The sequence below is a fragment of the Lolium rigidum genome, chromosome 3, assembly GCF_022539505.1.
Source record: "Lolium rigidum isolate FL_2022 chromosome 3, APGP_CSIRO_Lrig_0.1, whole genome shotgun sequence".
NCBI lineage: Eukaryota > Viridiplantae > Streptophyta > Magnoliopsida > Poales > Poaceae > Lolium > Lolium rigidum.
In genome coordinates, this window is record NC_061510.1 from 286,668,587 (window position 1) to 286,685,362 (window position 16,776).

The 16,776-nt window shown below is 46.5% G+C and overlaps 2 protein-coding genes across 2 annotated transcripts; one reads left to right on the forward strand and one right to left on the reverse strand.

Annotated features, from left to right (window-relative positions):
- Nucleotides 1-862: 862 nt before the first annotated feature.
- On the forward strand, nucleotides 863-2,284 carry LOC124696621 (dirigent protein 1-like). Its single transcript, XM_047229327.1, has 3 exons — nucleotides 863-1,254; nucleotides 1,989-2,121; nucleotides 2,207-2,284. The coding sequence occupies exons 1-3, from the start codon at nucleotides 863-865 to the stop codon at nucleotides 2,282-2,284; spliced, it is 603 nt and encodes a 200-aa protein (XP_047085283.1).
- A 1,236-nt stretch (nucleotides 2,285-3,520) lies between these two features.
- On the reverse strand, nucleotides 3,521-12,590 carry LOC124696622 (dirigent protein 1-like). Its single transcript, XM_047229329.1, has 3 exons — nucleotides 11,997-12,590; nucleotides 4,816-4,873; nucleotides 3,521-3,582 (listed from the first exon to the last, which is right to left on the reverse strand). Exons 1-3 carry the CDS (start codon nucleotides 12,567-12,569, stop codon nucleotides 3,521-3,523), a joined length of 693 nt encoding a protein of 230 aa, XP_047085285.1. The 5' UTR covers nucleotides 12,570-12,590.
- Between the last annotated feature and the right edge of the window lie 4,186 nt (nucleotides 12,591-16,776).

The window sequence follows — 16,776 nt, forward strand, 5'->3', positions numbered from 1 at the left end:
CCATCCGGCCCAACCCGGAGTAGGATGATCCGATTATGTGGTGAAAACCCTAAATCGTCGTAGATCTCATTAGCTTCATCTTGATCAGCAGTGACCACCGGGTATTCGTACACCCCGTACGGATCATGGGTGGATCGGCTCTTTGAGCCGATTCACGAGATAACCCGAGAGCCGATCGAGGCTCGTATTTAACGTTTACGTGTATGCCCCGCAGGAAACTAAGCGAGGCAATCTCATCACCTTCCCGACCAGGTATAGGTCAGGTGGCACGCCCTTGCACTTCGCAACGCCGCGTGTGACCAGAAGAGCATTGCGGGCCGTCGCTCGGAGGGGTCTCAGCCAGCCGCAGCTCTAGGCTCCCCCCGGCTCTACAGTGTTGACAAGGCCGCTGCCCGCCGGTGGGTTTTGGCAGTCAACAGTTTCTTACTGAGGGAAACTTGCCGCTGTGCGCATCACACCTTCCTCTTGGGGTTCCCAACGGACGTGTCAACTACACGCATCAGGCCACGCGGCCATGCAAGACGAGACGCGTCCCTGCGTCGCCTGGGAAAACATGGATGCCATTAACGTCGCTTGACCAAAGGTAGGCGACGGGGTTTTAGGCTTCCGAGCTGCTGACGCGTCGGGCCCGCGTCGGTTCGCCTCGCTTTTCGTTGTGTCCGGCGTACCCGGTGCGTCCCCTGTGGGACGGGGACGGGCTCGAGGCGCCGGACACCGTATCAGGACGCGCCGGACAAAAATGGGCTTTGGGGGACGCGACTGGAACACATTTTTTGTCCGGCGCGCCCCAAATCCCTTTGGAGGACGCTTTGGGGGACGCGGCTGGAGATGCTCTTACGTGGCATGTTCTAGCAAGCACACCATGCGGCTGCTACCAGTCTTACTCTCCCTGTCCCTCCTGGTGGGCGCTGCGGCGGCCAGGAAGACGACGACGCATCTCAACTTCTACTTGCATGACATCGTGACGGCGGTGCCGTCGAGACCAGAGACGGCGGTGCGCGTCGCCAGGGGCGTGACGCCGCTGCCCGTCGACCCCACCAAACGCTTCGGCGACATGTACGTCATCGACGACCCTCTGACGGAGGGACCCGACGCGGCGTCCCCAGCCGTCGGCACAGCGCAGGGGTTCTACATCCTCGCGTCGCGGACCGACATTGCGCTGCTGTTCACCGTCAACCTGGTGTTCACGGCTGGGCCGCACAAGGGCAGCACCATCGCTGTGCACGGAAGGGACGCCGTCTTCGACCCCGTTAGGCTTCGTTCGGTTAGTCCCTACCCCGCCGGGTTCGCGGCCCAACCCCCGTGGATAGGCCGGGATAAAAACGGCCGGGGAGTAAACCTCGTCAGCCCGTTAGGCGCGTTCGGTTAGCCCCGCCCGGGCTGAGTTCCCGGCCCAAACCCCGCCAAACTTGTCGATTACACGGTGGAGAAAATAATCGTCTGTCTACCCGTGGAATCTACCCCGAGCCGGTACGAGAAAACGCGAGCCTTTCTCCCCCACCCCTCTCGTGATTTGGGGAGGCAACAACTGCGGCGGCCGGCGGCGCCCTCGGGGACGGAGAGGTCGGCGGCGCCCTCGGGTACGGAGAGGTCGGCGGCGCCCTCGGGTACGGAGAGGTCGGCGGCGCCCTCGGGTACGGAGAGGTCGGAGGCTGCGGAACCAACTGGACGCGAGTTCCTCCCCTAGTCTCGGCGCCCTTGCTCAAAACCGACGCCGCCATGGAGCTCGGAGCCTCGGACTGAAGCCCTGGCCGCTCGCTGCTTGATTTTTCATTGTGTATTGTTGCTTGCTTTTCCTACCCTCTGTGTTTCCTGATTTTGCTTCTGGGAAGAGGGGATTAACCGAATGTGCAATAGGAGCATGGATTTACAGGGAATATGGAGATAGGGGTTAGGGAGGATTAGGGTGATGATTGGGGTTCACCCAAATCCCTGCAGGGTTCAGATCCGAGGTGTATCTGACCCTCTGCAACCGAACGAGGCCTTAGGGAGCTGCCGGTCGTTGGCGGAACCGGCGTGTTCCGCGGAGCCACGGGGTACGGCCTTTTCCAGACATACTATTCCGTAGATAACGCCACCTTCAACGCGGTGCTCCAAGTCGACATGTACGTGAGCGCGCGTGTAGGTGCACCTCATTAATATGCTTCCATTGTTCCATGCATGTGTGTGTGCTGGTTCATACTGTACCATGATGTATGTTTATCAGTCACGGTTATCTGTTAATTCCTCCACTATTGCGTTCATGAATAAAATGAAAAAATTGTGGTTCTTAAACGTTGATTAGAGTGTACTATAAGAGAGATCGATCTTTCTTATTCCTTCTAAAAAAGACACAAATGAGTAACAAATCTTAGTGCATATACTTTGTAACCGTCATTTCTTCCAAGAATGTTGGGTTTTTCATCAACCACTACAGGAAATGCACAAGGCCTCGACGGCCAAATCCTTTGCTGATGGCTTTTTGTCGGGGCCGTCGGCATAGGACCCGGTCCTGGCAGGCCACCAACATGACCGTCGGCATAGGGAGTACTGTGCCGACGGTCACCGGGGGACGTGTGGCCCCGGGGACTCCGTCGTGACGGCAGGCAACGACGTTAGCCTATGCTAATGGCAAAGCCATCGGCACATTTTTTTTTTCTCTTCAGCCCTATGTCGACGGCAAAGTCATCGATACATTTTTTATTATTATTTTCAGCCCTCCGTTTTTTCCTTTTTTTTTGGCTCCATCCCCCCCCCCCCCGAATCCCCCTTTTTGGAGAAATATAAGAAAATTTTACAAATTTTTAAAAATAAAATCTTTTGTGATAACCATGTATTATGTGCTCTAGTTGTTAGAAAAATTAAAAACATAATTTTTTTATACATTATGCAAAATGGCGTCATGCTTCGGTAAAACGGTTTTTCTGGTTGCATAGGATTTCCGATGAAAACATTTTTATATGAAAATGTATCTACAGAAAAAGTTACATCCGATTTCAACCGCCTACGGCTGTTTTTCGATTTTTAGATTCTTCAAAATCAAAAAGTAAATACGAGTTTTTCTAGGTTTTAGATTTTGATGAAAAAAATAAAATAAAAGTATTTTATTATTTCATGATTTATTATTAAAAAAATGGTTCTTTAGTCAAATATTTGTTCGGAATTCAAATAATAAATAAGTGTGATGTCATGGCTCAAGCGTTAATAGGATTGATAGGGTACTATTGTCAACAAAAAATAACTCTTCTGCTAGAAGCTCATCCAAAAGGAACGAAAAAGTTAAGCGCGTTGGGTGGCCAAGTGCAAAGTTTGACTATTAATAAATAATTCGATGTGATATTAAACATGTTTAGAGATTAAACCGTCAAACAATTCAGAAAAATGCCTCCAAAAAGAATTTGAAAAAAAAAAGATTTTTTTTAATGATGCACCTGGACCTTCATGGCCTAACAGTCGTTAGGCCTCCGCGGGACCCACCTGGGGGCTTTCCCGACGAACAAATAGGCTGTGCCGAGCTAGTATTGTGTCGACGACCTTTTGCCTATGCTGACGACTTCTGGCTGTCGGCACCTTGACTGGGTGTTGTAGTGAACCCTGTTGTACCTGAGTGATACAATATCATGTTATAAACTTATAATCCATTTTCACCCCCACACCCACCTAGAAAGGCACACAGCAGTTGTATTATGATGTAATTCGGGGAACGCCCGACACCTAATACAAGGTACAAGATGTACAAGAGGCTACGTATAAATATAGCCTAACACCCTCTCTCAATCTTTAGCTATGGTCTAAAGTACTTAGCAAGTTAAGATTGCGTCGACAACCCTTAAATTAAAGTATTAGCAACGGCTTCATGAAGATTTTAGCAAGTTGATCTTTGGAGGACATGAATTTGATTTGGAGTAGCTTCTTTGCATCATGCTTTTCTCACAAAATGTCGATGTGTTTCATTCGGGCATAGAATGCCGCATTTGAAGAAAGGTGTGTAGCACCGATGTTATCACACCACATAACCAAAGCGTGACTTTGAGAGATCACCAACTCTGTAAGCAAAAGTTGTACCCAAATGCGTTCAGATGTGGCATTAGCAACATTATGCACCACGACCGAAGTTAGTGTAAAAAAATGTTTGTTAAAATACGTCAAGATCCACTTTCAAAGATTTCAACGAGACCAACACAACTATGAAATCAGATAGTTATTTGCACAATTCGTTCAAAATTTATTTTGATTCTTATACTTACATCTATAAAGGAAAAACGAGAAAACAAACATACATTCACAGCGTACCTAATCACGGTAGCCAAGACCTGTGATTGGATCGAGTGCTGATAGGTGTCCAGAGTTTGCATGCGAATCGATCGCGTGAAGAACTAGGCTACCTAGCTAGATCGTACGGGAGAAGACAAGAGCGCTGGTGTGATGCAGTCCACCATCACCACGTGTTGACATGAGATTGAATAAGGATGGAATCGTGACGCTGTCTCCCCATGCCACTTGGTACCAGCAGCAAAAAAGCAGGTCGTATTTCATAGAAGCACGCCTTGACGACAACATTTCGGCGCCGAAAGGCCTTCTCCGATAAGCAGCACCCGTTCATGGAGGCGGGGCTGCTAACCATCGAGATAGAGGAGGAGGACACCGACATCGCAGCCATTGGGATTAGGTTTTAGGTTGTGTTTAGGAATAACTTCAGTGTGTTGTTGCGTCTATTCATGTGTGCGTTCATGTGTTTTTGTCGAAGAATTCAGTGTTTCAGTCTATCCCGAGAAATTTAGTGTTTGTCGCGATCGAACGTGTTGGTTTAAATAAATAGGTGACATGGAATCAAACATCTCATGTACCAAACTTTATTATTCCCTTCATCTAAAAATAGCCGTCTCAACTTTATCTGTATCTATAACTAAAATACATTTCATACAGACGTTTCTAAACATACCACATAACCTTTGTTTCTAAACAAACATTTCAACCGTGATATTATAGGAGCATATCACATAGCCTTGGCAGGAACCCTCTTTCTAGGGGGAGCTTGCCCTGAACATCACCAAGGTCATCTCGTATAATCTTATACTGCAGTGCAGTGCATACCGGGCATGCTTCCAAATTTTCGTACTCATCACCGTGGTAGAGGATGCAATCATTAATGCATGCATATATCTTCTGCACCTCTAATCCTAGATAGCAGAGAACCTTCTTTACTTTATACGTATTGTCAGGCAATTCGTTATTCTTTGAAAGGTTCTTCTTCATTATTTTAACTAACTTCTTAAATACCTTGTCACATAAACCAGTCTCTGCCTTCCATTGCTACAATTTCAGTGTGTTACCGAGCTTTGTGATGCCATCTTCGCAGTTTGGATACAACTTTTTTTGTGATCCTCTAACATCCCCTTTAACTTCCGCTTCTCGTTTGCACTTTCTGCTTCTTTGTGTGCATCAGCGAGGTCCGACGAAGATCACCAGCGGGCTCATCTGACGCCTCTTCATTTTCAGCTTCCCCCGCCTCTTCATTTTCAGCTTCCCCCGCCTCTTCATCTTCAGCTTCCCCTAATGCAGTATCACCGTATTCAGGGTACATATCATTATCCTCTTCTTCTTTTTCTTTGTCTTCCATCATAACCCCTCTTACTTCGTGCTTGGTCCAACAATTATAGCTGGGCATGAAAATTTTCCGAAGCAGCTGGGAGTGAAGGACTTTCCATGAAGAGTATTTCTTTAAGTTCCGATAGTCAACACATGGACAACACATAAAACCACCCGCCCGTTGGTTTTCCTCAGCCACACGGATAAAATCTTTCAGGCCCGCAGTAAACTCGTTAAGGCGTCGGTCAACGTACATCCATTGCCATCGGTTCATCTGCATCATATAATTAAGTTTATCAAAAACCATTACAGAACATCATAAATAGTGAAATGACCACTGTACAAATGAAAGGGTAAAGATGCTAACCTCGATCGAGAAGGAATGAAAGAGTAGAAGGCTTAAGTGTCGCTCGAGCACTTCATATCATTTTTGTTTTGTGTGAAATGAAGTGGCATCATTCTCTCAGGTAAGGCTAGACATACAGGCCGAGTTTTTGGCTCGGCCCGAGCTTTTCACAGCTCGGCCCGAGTTGAGCTCAGCCGTGGAAGTAGTGGACCGAGTCGAGCCCAAAAGTTGGCCCGCCGCGAGCTTTTGGCCCGCCAGGCTCGGCTCGGGCCAGCCCGAAAGCTCGTCAATTTTTTTTTTGTGATTTCAAAAAAGATTAAAGGGAAAGATGTGATGATTTCTGGACCGTGAGGAATCAAGAGAGGGGTATGGCACGTTGTGCTTCCTCATATCGCTTCGTTCTCCAACCAACAGAGCCCCACTGTTGGCTTTCTCCTCCTCGCTGCATCCTGCCGCCACCACAGATCGATCCTTGCTCCCGCCGCCGCACAACGAGGTCTCCCGCACCTTCCTATCCGTGCTGCTGCTTCTTATTCGTCGCGGCCTCTGCCTGCTGTTGCGGGCTAAGCCGCTGTCGTCCACTGTAAGGGTATATTGCCCCTATGTGTGGTTTTGGTAATCAATGACAACCCCTATGGACTAATGTTTTTATTGAGTTTATATGAAGGAATATTCCATAGGTACTACTTGTACTCCATGTGTTGGATTCAAGTATGGATGCCATGAAGATAAAGATATACCTTGTGTATTGGCATCAAGATCATCGGTTTGAAGATAAATATGTGATATGATCAACAAGAAGAAATGAAGATGGAGTTCTTATGTGGAACTCAATATTAGCCATGCTCTATCTTAAGTGAGTATGAGAAGATACAAGGTTGAGTTGGGCAAGTTCAAGATGAGCATCTCAAGTGGATCACATGCTTGAAGCTTGCCGTCCGTTGGTGATAATGGACATGTGAAGATGTACATCTATGGAGCTTTCCCATCATGGTGTATGGGGGAGCATTTGTGAGTCTTCATGAAGCAACGATGATCAAGTTGAGGCATACCGGCTTGTATGGAGCTTGAAGAGCTATCATCAAGATCAAGCGGGATGCGCAAGGCAAAGGTATGACTTTGCTAGGTTTTTCCTTTTACCGGTCTCAAGGTGGTTGATGGGAGACCGGATTATAGGATACATAGCCGCACTATTAAGAGGGGCTTTCGGTTGGGTAACTTGATCACATCGTCTTAGGGAGCTCAATCCTTTGCATATCCTTATTGCTTCTTGGTGTTTATCTGTGTGAGGTTCTTGAGCTTGTTGCTAGCTTTACAACAAGCCCAAGTTCATCGAAAACGGAATCCGCATGCATCTTCTATTGTGTTTTCGAGTTTGGACGTCTTCACCGGTTCTTGACGGTGTGAGACTCCCTCTCTAAAATCATCTTCTATTGTGTTTTCGAGTTTGGACGTCTTCACCGGTTTTTGTTGGGGTTCTATTCGTCGTTATCTTTCCAACAAAATTGGTTTCATGCGAATCGGAGTTCGGGAGCAATAGTTATTAAAGAAAAAGGAAAGAGGAGAAAAGAATAAAAAGGAAAAAGAGAAAAAAGGGAGGGAGCCGGCCGGCCGACCGGCCCAGCCTCCGGCCCACCCGGTCCGCGACCGGGTCCGGCGCTGGTGCCATCCGGACCGGCTCCAGGGGCCTTTTGGCCCAAGACCGGCCGCAGGCCCGGTCCGTGACCGGCCTGCCCGGCGCACCTTCCGGCCCGACCGACTGCCCCGCCGGGCCGTCTTTCCCCCACGCGGCCCACAGCCTGGCCAGCTCCCCCGCGCGGCCTGGCCTATCCGTCGCCTGTGCGGCGCGCTGCTCCGCCCGGCTGCCGGTCCGGCTGGGCCGGATCCCAGACCGGCCAGTCCGGCCTCAGCCCCGGTCAGCCGGCTGGGCCACCGACTGGGCCGTTTTTCTGACTGTTTTTTCTGCCCGATTTTCTGTCTTTTTCCCCCAACAGCTATTTTTTCCCTTTAGCTATAAATAGGCTTCTTCCACCTTGGGCAAAAGTAGTTCTTCCCATTCTCTCACCTCCATTGTTCCATTTTGAAGAACTTGCTCTCCCCTTTGATTCCTCCAACCATTCTTGCTCATTCTTGAGGATTTGAGAGAGGAGATCTAGATCTACACTTCCACCAAACCGTTTCTTATCTAAGTGAGGGAATCTCTTGGGATCTAGATCTTGGAGTCTTCGGTTGACTTTCCCCCTTGTTCTTCCTCTCCAATCTCATCCTAGCATTCGTTGCTTTGGTGGGATTTGAGTGTGAAGGACTTGAACACCTCCGGTGTTCTTGCTTTGCATCATTGCATAGTGTTGAGCTCTCCACCACGATTAGTTCGAGTGAGAGACCGTGAGCTTGTTACTCTTGGAGGGAAACCTCCTAGTTGGCTTGGCGGTTGGTGCTCCGGTGATCTCTTCAAGAAGATTGTGAAGAGGCCCGGGCTTCTCCTTCGTGGAGATTGTGAAGTGGTTGTGGAGCTTGCCATCTCCGGAGCGGAGGAAAAGCTAACCATAAGGAAAGGGCCATTATCCTTCGTGGGTGTGGTTCGGAGAATAGGGTGAGCCTTCGTGGCGCGGGGAATCCTTCGTGGGACCTCCACTCCTCCAAACGTGACGTACCTTGTTGCAAAGCAAGGGAACACGGGAATACATCCTCGTCTCCGCGTGCCTCGGTTATTTCTATACCCGAGCTCTCTTTTCTTGTGATAGCCATCGTGCTTGAAGTACATATATCTTGCTATCACTTGTGCTACATATATCTTGTGCCTATCTTGCTTAGCTCTAGTTGCTATTGTTAAACTTAGTTGAGCTTAGCATATTTAGGGTTTGTGCTTGTAAACTAAACGATAGTTTAATTCCGCATTCTTACAAGACAAATCCGCAAGAGTTTGTAATTCCCTATTCCCCCCCCCCCCCCCCTCTAGGCGACATCTCGATCTTTCATCCACGCCGCTCGGCTTTGCAACCACTCCGTCGTCCCTGCTCCGGCACGCAACCCTTGTGCATAGGAAAGAAAAAACAAACTAGCACACAACCCTCACACCTTCCACCAAGAAAAAACAGATGAGAGGGTTGGCTGGGCGAGGGGCATTTATAGGCAAAGGGGGCCTTTAGCACCGTTTCGTGCCACGAACCGGTGCCAAAGGGTTCATGTCCCGCACGAACCGGTGCTAAAGCTCGGCGAGTCCCTGCGACGTCCTGGCCATTCGAACCGGTGATAATGCACCTTTTAGTCTGGGTTCGTAGCCCAACAGATGCTAAAGCTCCGGCAGTTCTAGACATAAGTCTTGTTTCTACTAGTGGTATTTAGATAAAAGTGAGACACCTATTTTTAAACGAAAGGAATATATTTTTATGATACCCCTGCAGAGTTTTGGTCTTCATTTCGAGATCCCACGCTGGAAACCCAAACGTTCAAACAGGTCGTAAATCGAACGTCCGATCCAAGAGTTCTCGAGGTTTCCAAGTAAAAGAAGAACATAAATATTTTTAAACGAAAGGAATATATTTTTATGATACCCCTGCAGAGTTTTGGTCTTCATTTCGAGATCCCACGCTGGAAACCCAAACGTTCAAACAGGTCGTAAATCGAACGTCCGATCCAAGAGTTCTCGAGGTTTCCAAGTAAAAGAAGAACATAAATATTTCGTGCACACCTTTCACATGAACCTATCACTACCACTACCAAAACATACGGTCAGTACATGTCCGATGATAACAGCACCTGGGATCGGGAACTATCGTCCGCAACATATGAGGGATCAGTCTTATCGGATACCATGAACAGTTGGACACGCATCGATCGACAGCGCGCACACACGTACACGCGCTAGGTAATTTTCTTCGACATTTCATAGTCACCGTGCGTACGGCCCTGCAAGGAGAAAACTAGTGCACGTTTAACTTTCCGCCCGTCAAAATCTGTACATTTAAACACATGTGTGATGTGTGGCCATCACTGAGAAAAGGCTGAGAGCATTCTTTTTTTTTATTTCTTAAAACACATGCTATGTACAAACAATATGGACACATTCACCATGTCCCCACGCGCGCACTGACTTTGCAGAGTGCAGTTAACGAGAATGCCATCTTTCAAGATAAACAAGACGTATTCTATCAGAAGCTGTTATTGCCAAGAAAAAAAGTGTAGCATCAATAAATCCATTTGTAAAATAGCTCCATTGAGTTCATTGTTGGTTATGGAACCAATTCTAATAATTATAAAACCCATGTGCGATACAGAGGAATTGGCTATTCTTCTTTTGAAAATTTGTTGACCAAGAAAACTCAAGTTGCATAGATTATTTGGATCGCACCCAAGAAAATATTAATTAATTCCGTCTTAATGAGATAATCATGATGTCAATATTACGGTCTGATCTACGACCACCCTCCTAGTCATGCAACCAGAACTACTAATTGGCTGAAACATTCATGAGCAATGACGATCGAGAAAATGTTAAGAATAAATATATGGGTGGCCAGGTTTGCAATAGAGAGAGTTATCTGTGGTCGGGACGGTAAAGGTCGCTAGCGGGAGGTTAGGGATAAGCTTCTTTTTTTGAAAATAAAATAAATAAATAGCTATCGTGGACTTCCGTTGGATCTGCTTAATATACTACACCTAAAATATGTAGTAACATGTACCGTAAAGTATAGGGGTCGCCGTACCTAACATTGCCTTGAGTGTTGTTCTCGTCTGCTCCGCCACAGGGATAAAAAAAATAACAAGTATTCATATTCAATCATAACATTTCAATTAACATTTTGGATTTACTTATGTAAAAGAGGACAGTTTCTCACTGTCTGCGGAGATGCGAAGACAATCACATAACCAGAATATTTTTTGAACTTGTTATATTGTAGCACTTATTGATCTGATCATGTATGTTACTTCCTCCATTCCCGAAAATTCAATTCGCATCCCGGATGCATATGCTTCCTTCACAGAAAAAACTATTTCGATGTGTCGATTTTTTTTTTATAAAAATTGTACATGTACATTTCAACAATATATATGTGTTTCTCAAGTTTCGCGAGAAACTGCTATTTTTGTGATCTATGTAAAAAAGAGAAAGATTATCTTGTGAAAAGCCTTCTTTTTATTACCGAATTTTATCTTGTTTACACATGCCACTCGACAAGTCGATTTTTCATGAAACGAATTTGTGGACGCGTAGCACGTGAACATGTATGTGTGAATCTTTTTTCAAATTTTTTGATATTTCATAATATTTCTAAGATGCATTTAGAATAAAGGGACCATATGCTTCCATGAGCCAAAACACCACTCCCCATCCATCCCATAATATAAAATGCTTCGGCAATTCTAACTTGCCAAAACATCTTCGGTTGTAACGAGGGATTAACATTTAACACTTTGTGACGGATGCGATCTAGAGTTTGTTAGCTGTGAATTAATGGATGTTTGTGAATGAGTGCAGGTTGACCTATATATGCGCTATGAAGCTGTGTATGTGAACTTTTATTGCTGTGAAATATTTGTCACTATCCTGCAAGATGGTTACTATCCTGAAGAAATCATCGGTCGACAGGTACTTGGCATGTGTACCCAGGAAAAGCAGTGATACTTACCAATTCCGAGTGAACAATCCCTTAGAGTAACACATTAGAACATTTATTTGCTTGACATAGACAATTAGACATGTAACCTGCTGATTTAGCTCCACCGTCACTGGACGTATTTAACATACATATCATGCGGATACATATGTATGCAGCGAATCGATCTGTATAAACATGTATATCAGCAATATATATACTCCCTCCTATACATAATAGGTGATGTGGTTTTAGTTTAAATTTATCTAAATTTTAAACTAAAACAATTTTAAACTAAAACCACCATGATTATTATGGACAGGAGGAAGTAGCATTTATTTAGGGTCTATGTATATGTATAATACAATCAGGAGACACACGTGGTACATAATAATCACGCTCCAAGTGCAGATTATAAGCGCGAGCCGGCATGCCGCGCAAGGCTGTAAGCGGAGCGCGTCCATGGCTCGCGCCTAGTGCTGCACGTAGACGTTGAGCTCGACGACACCGCCATTGATGAGGTCGTATTGGTAGTTCCGGGAGAGCATGTATCCCCGCGCGAAACGGAACTGGCCGGTACCACCAACGATCACCGACTCGCGCACCTCGGTGTCCATGTCGATGCGGCCGTTCACCGCCACTGAGCTGCCGTTGTACTCGCCGGCCTCCATGAACAGGTGCAGGTGAAGGTCTGATACGATGCCGCCCTCTGACGCCCGCACGGCGAATCCCTGTGCCTTGCCGACGCGCGCGCTGCCTCTGTCGGGGCCCTCCGTCAGCGGGTCGTTCAGCACCACGATGTCGCCGAACTGCCGCGGCGACGTGGTCGCCGTGCTGTTGACGGGCGAGAGGGAGCGGCCGGAGACGACGCGCAAGGCGGTGGGGTTCGGGCCGGTGTAGAAATCGTCCATGTAGAAGTGGAGGTGAGTGGTGGTGGAGGCGGTGGCGCCGATGTGGGTGTCGTTGTAGGCTGCGGCGCCCAGGAGGAAGGCACAGCAGATGAGTAGAAAGTCCATGAGCATGCTACAGGTGATGGTTGTATGCTTGGTTACCAGCATACTGTGTGTGCGCTCTGAAAGTCGCTGCCTCCTGCTGGCAAGGTCTGGATGCCCTGGGTTTCGCGATATATATACTGCTAGGCTAGTCGATCTCTAGTTGGAATTGCCATTTTACAAGGGGAGCGCCTAAATCCCCAGGGCGATAAAACCCCCCAAATCCCCCGAGGCCAACACGTGTCTAGCTAGCCTCTCTAATCCCCTTTTCCTTCTATAAAGCAAAAAAAAAAATTATGCTATCGTTGCAAACTTAATTTCCGCATAAATTATGTTATCATGAAACAAACAAAGGGCCTCCCCTCTTTTGCTTCTATGCAGCAAAAATAGGGTTCGGCATCCACCAGACATAAACCTCGCCGGAGATTTTATAGTAAAACAAATTCTATCGTAACGAAATCGACCTTGGCTCCAAAAGACCTCACCAGAGACCTTGTAAAAAAATTATGCTTTTTTACGAGAACAAGGGAGAGACAGAAAGGTTAAGGGATACCGACCCGCAGATGGTGCATGCGAAATGGGGCGAAGTTGATATCACACCGTTGCTGTTACTCATCTTTCTCGAGATTCGGTTCAACATGGTCCCACAAGAAAAGAGAATATAAAACTGTCATGTGTGTAAAATCAACAGTACTCTTGGCAATACTGCATGTACCATCTAAACAAATTAATAAGGACTTTATAAATTCATCACGACATTTCGCAGGACTACATGAACCTGACACAGGGACTACATGAACCTGACACAGGGTCTACATGCGTAAATAATAGAGGACTCTATAGATCCAATTCACATAATATATTTTAAAATATTAAGTATTAGATTTATTTTGAAGAGTTCGTCGCCAGGAAGTCAAATATGCAAACAAAAACGGATTTGCATTTGTTACATAAAAGTTGTGTTTTCCACTTAGTAGTGTATTTAGAGAAGGGAATCTTCTCATAAAGGTAGGCACATGTACGAACCCTGCAGATATAAAGGTAAGCACGTGTACGAACCCCACAGATGGCCATCCATATACCATGCAACGCTTGTGATATCATATTGGGGCCATTTCGCATGCACCTAAGCATTTCCAAAGGGATACCACATGTTCTTTGCTACAATACCTTACCCAGACATCTTAGGCCCTATGCTAGCAATGAAAGTTCGAAAAACTCAAGATTGTCCCAGGTAATGGAAAAAATGTTTATACCCTCAATGGCAAGATCGCAATCCATGATCACCGGATCAACGACTTAAAGGACTACATTATCATGTTCAAGTACTAGATCTAGACCACCGCTTTACTTACTTTATGCATGTACATGCTAAGTCATTTGTAACCATGTGAACTTGCTAATACATTAAAATTATTGACCAAATCCTTTTAACTATAACGTTTCATGTTGCAGACTTCTCTTGAGAATAGTGAGGTACGATGTTAGGGTCATGAGTCTCCGCCACTTAGCATGTTTTGCCCGTGGCACTGAAGGAGACTCATTATGTTATTTGCTTTCCGTTGTTGAACTCTGTTTGTGTTAATCTAGCCATTTGGCTATGCAAGTTGTATTGAACTATTTTATTTCTACATCATGTGATGTAGTAGATTATAACATTTGTGTCATGATATTACATCTTGAACTATGTGTGCTAGTGAGTTGATCCAGAGATTAGCACTAAAAAGCATGGAGGCTTGACCCCTATTGGGCCTGGTTGCTTCAGAAACGCATGGGCGTAGCGGGTGATGCTAGTGAGCGCGGCCTTGTTGGGATCCTCGCCCTTAGGCTCCATCCCGCCGAAAATCTTAAAGTCACACAAGTCATGGAGAGCTAGATGAGGTGGCCGCGTCGTGAGAGCAGGAGCATGGGGAGACTGGCGACCCTCTCGCAGTGCAACCAAGCGACGGGTGGGAGTAGACACATGCGAGCTTCGATGCAGACGAATTCAGGAGAAGCCAAGTGTGGTTGCAACGGGATGCAATGACGATAGTCGGAAAGAGAGGCGACGACGGTGCACGCGAGTGAGCACACAACTTGAGGGTGTTAGTCATGGTGGAGGGAGGCCTGCCTCGTCAACACGTTCTTGAGCGGGACGACCTCGAGGCAGAAGTTATCGGCATCCAGCGTGATGCAGCTCCGCTCAAGGACGAAACTACATCATGGCCAAATTTTCCCCCAAGTGAACCAATGACCCGAGCCCGAGTGAAATCCATATATGATAAGGTGAATTCACTCCTTTCTACACTTGAACTCGACATAACCTTGGACAGAATGCTACCTCATACCTATGTCTATATGTCATTAGGTACCAATCTCGTCAAGGACCCGAAGGGAGCGTCAAGGAGCCGAGGAGGGGAAGAAGCCTCGTTGCTCATGAACAAGAAGGGAAGACCAAAGAAGAAGAAGGAGAAGGTGTAACATCTCCAAAATTTCAAAACAAACAAAAGGAATTTCACTTATGTAAAAAATTGGAGCCAACAAAATTTTTGGATTACTTTCTCTTATGTGCATAGTGTCCATACATGTGTGTGGGGTTTTTAACCTACATGTTTGATTTAAGTATTAAACAAGATCAAAACCCTAAAACCCTACCCTTTTCAAAACCCCAAGAGGAACAAATAAAAATAAAATAAAAGGTGGGACTGATGGCTGATACGTCCAAAACGTATGTACTTTCCCGAACACTTTTGCTATTGTTTTGCCTCTAATTTGTGTATTTTGGATGCAACTAACACGGACTAACGCTGTTTTCAGCAGAATTGCTCTAGTGTCTCGTTTTTGTGCAGAAATCCAACTTTCAGGAAAATCCTCGGAATTTATGCGGAAAGTCCTATTTTCCCAGAATATTGACGAATCCAGAAGGGCAAGCCAGGTGGGGGCCCGAGGGCCCCACACACTAGGGCCGCGCGCCCCAGGAGGGGGGCGCGCGGCCCTAGTGTGTGGCGGCCTCGGCTGGCCCCCGACGCCCTCCTTCGGACTACTTATTGCCTTCGACCTAAAAACGCACAGGAAGAAGTCGAAATCGCCAGAAACCATCCAGTACGCCGCCACCGTCGCGAAACTCCGTCTCGGGACCAGAAACTCCGTTCTGGCACTCCGCCGGGACGAGGAATTGGAGGAGATCATCGCCATCATCATCACCGACGCCTCTCCATCGACCAGCCATGTTTCCCCCATCCATGTGTGAGTAATTCCCCCGCTGTAGGCTGAAGGGGATGGTAGGGATTGGATGAGATTGGTCATGTAATAGGATAAGATTGTTAGGGCATAGTGCCTAGTGTCCGTAATTGGTACTTTTATGATATTGTTGCAACTTGTTATGCTTAATGCTTGTCACTAGGGCCCGAGTGCCATGATCTCAGATCTGAACATGTTATCAATTCATTATGATATTCATTGCTTTATGATCTTACCTGCAAGTTGTATACACGTATTGCTGTCTGGAACCCGAGGCCCCAAAGTGACAGAACTTGGGACAACCGAAGGGGATGGCGGTGATATGAGGATCACATGTGTTCACGGAGTGTTAATGCTTTGCTCCGGTGCTCTATTAAAAGGAGTGCCTTAATTTCCAGTATATTCCCTAGAGGCCCGGCTGCCACCGGCTGGTAGGACAAAAGATGTTGTGCAAGTTTCTCATTGCGAGCACGTACGACTATATATGGAACACATGCGTATTGATTGATTAGTACTTGGATACCGTTTTATTATTATCTGCAAATGCCCTGCTTTGATTGTTACATGAGTTTCTCCCATCAATGCAACGCCCGTTCATCCATCCTTGTGCCTACAGTATTTTAATCCTGCTGTTTACTATAATCGCTACTGCTGTCTTTGCTACTCTGTTGCTGTTATTTCACTACCGCTACTGCTATAAAACTCGTTAGTACTCGATAAACTCTTGCGAGCAAGTCTGTTTCCGAGTGCAGCTGAATTGACAACTCCGTTGTTAAGGCTTTCAAGTATTCTTTGTCTCCCCTTGTGTCGAATCAATAAATTGGGTTTTACTTCCCTCGAAGACTGTTGCGATCCCCTATACTTCTGGGTCATCAAGACTATTTTCTGGCGCCGTTGTCGGGGAGCATAGCTTTATTTGGAAGTTCACTTGGATTGATATTGTTCGCTGCAAATTCTCCATCATGGGTAAACCTCGCGATCCTAAAGTCGCTATATTACCATCCACTACAAGAAAAGGTACAAATCTGAGTACCTCTGCTGCTCTTGATTCACC

What these genes read in the sequence shown, in the direction of transcription:
- LOC124696621 (XM_047229327.1), top strand. Translation starts at nt 863, where the DNA reads ATGCGGCTGCTACCAGTCTTACTCTCCCTGTCCCTCCTGGTGGGCGCT. An exon ending in GCCGTCTTCGACCCCGTTAG is followed by an intron (nt 1,255 to 1,988) that starts GCTTCGTTCGGT and finishes ACGAGGCCTTAG; the next exon opens with GGAGCTGCCGGTCGTTGGCG. An exon ending in ACATGTACGTGAGCGCGCGT is followed by an intron (nt 2,122 to 2,206) that starts GTAGGTGCACCT and finishes TATGTTTATCAG; the next exon opens with TCACGGTTATCTGTTAATTC.
- LOC124696622 (XM_047229329.1), bottom strand. Translation starts at nt 12,569, where the DNA reads ATGCTGGTAACCAAGCATACAACCATCACCTGTAGCATGCTCATGGAC. An exon ending in TCGTCGAGCTCAACGTCTAC is followed by an intron (nt 4,874 to 11,996) that starts GTGCAGCACTAG and finishes TTATAGATACAG; the next exon opens with ATAAAGTTGAGACGGCTATT. An exon ending in TAAAGTTTGGTACATGAGAT is followed by an intron (nt 3,583 to 4,815) that starts GTTTGATTCCAT and finishes TGTATCACTCAG; the next exon opens with GTACAACAGGGTTCACTACA.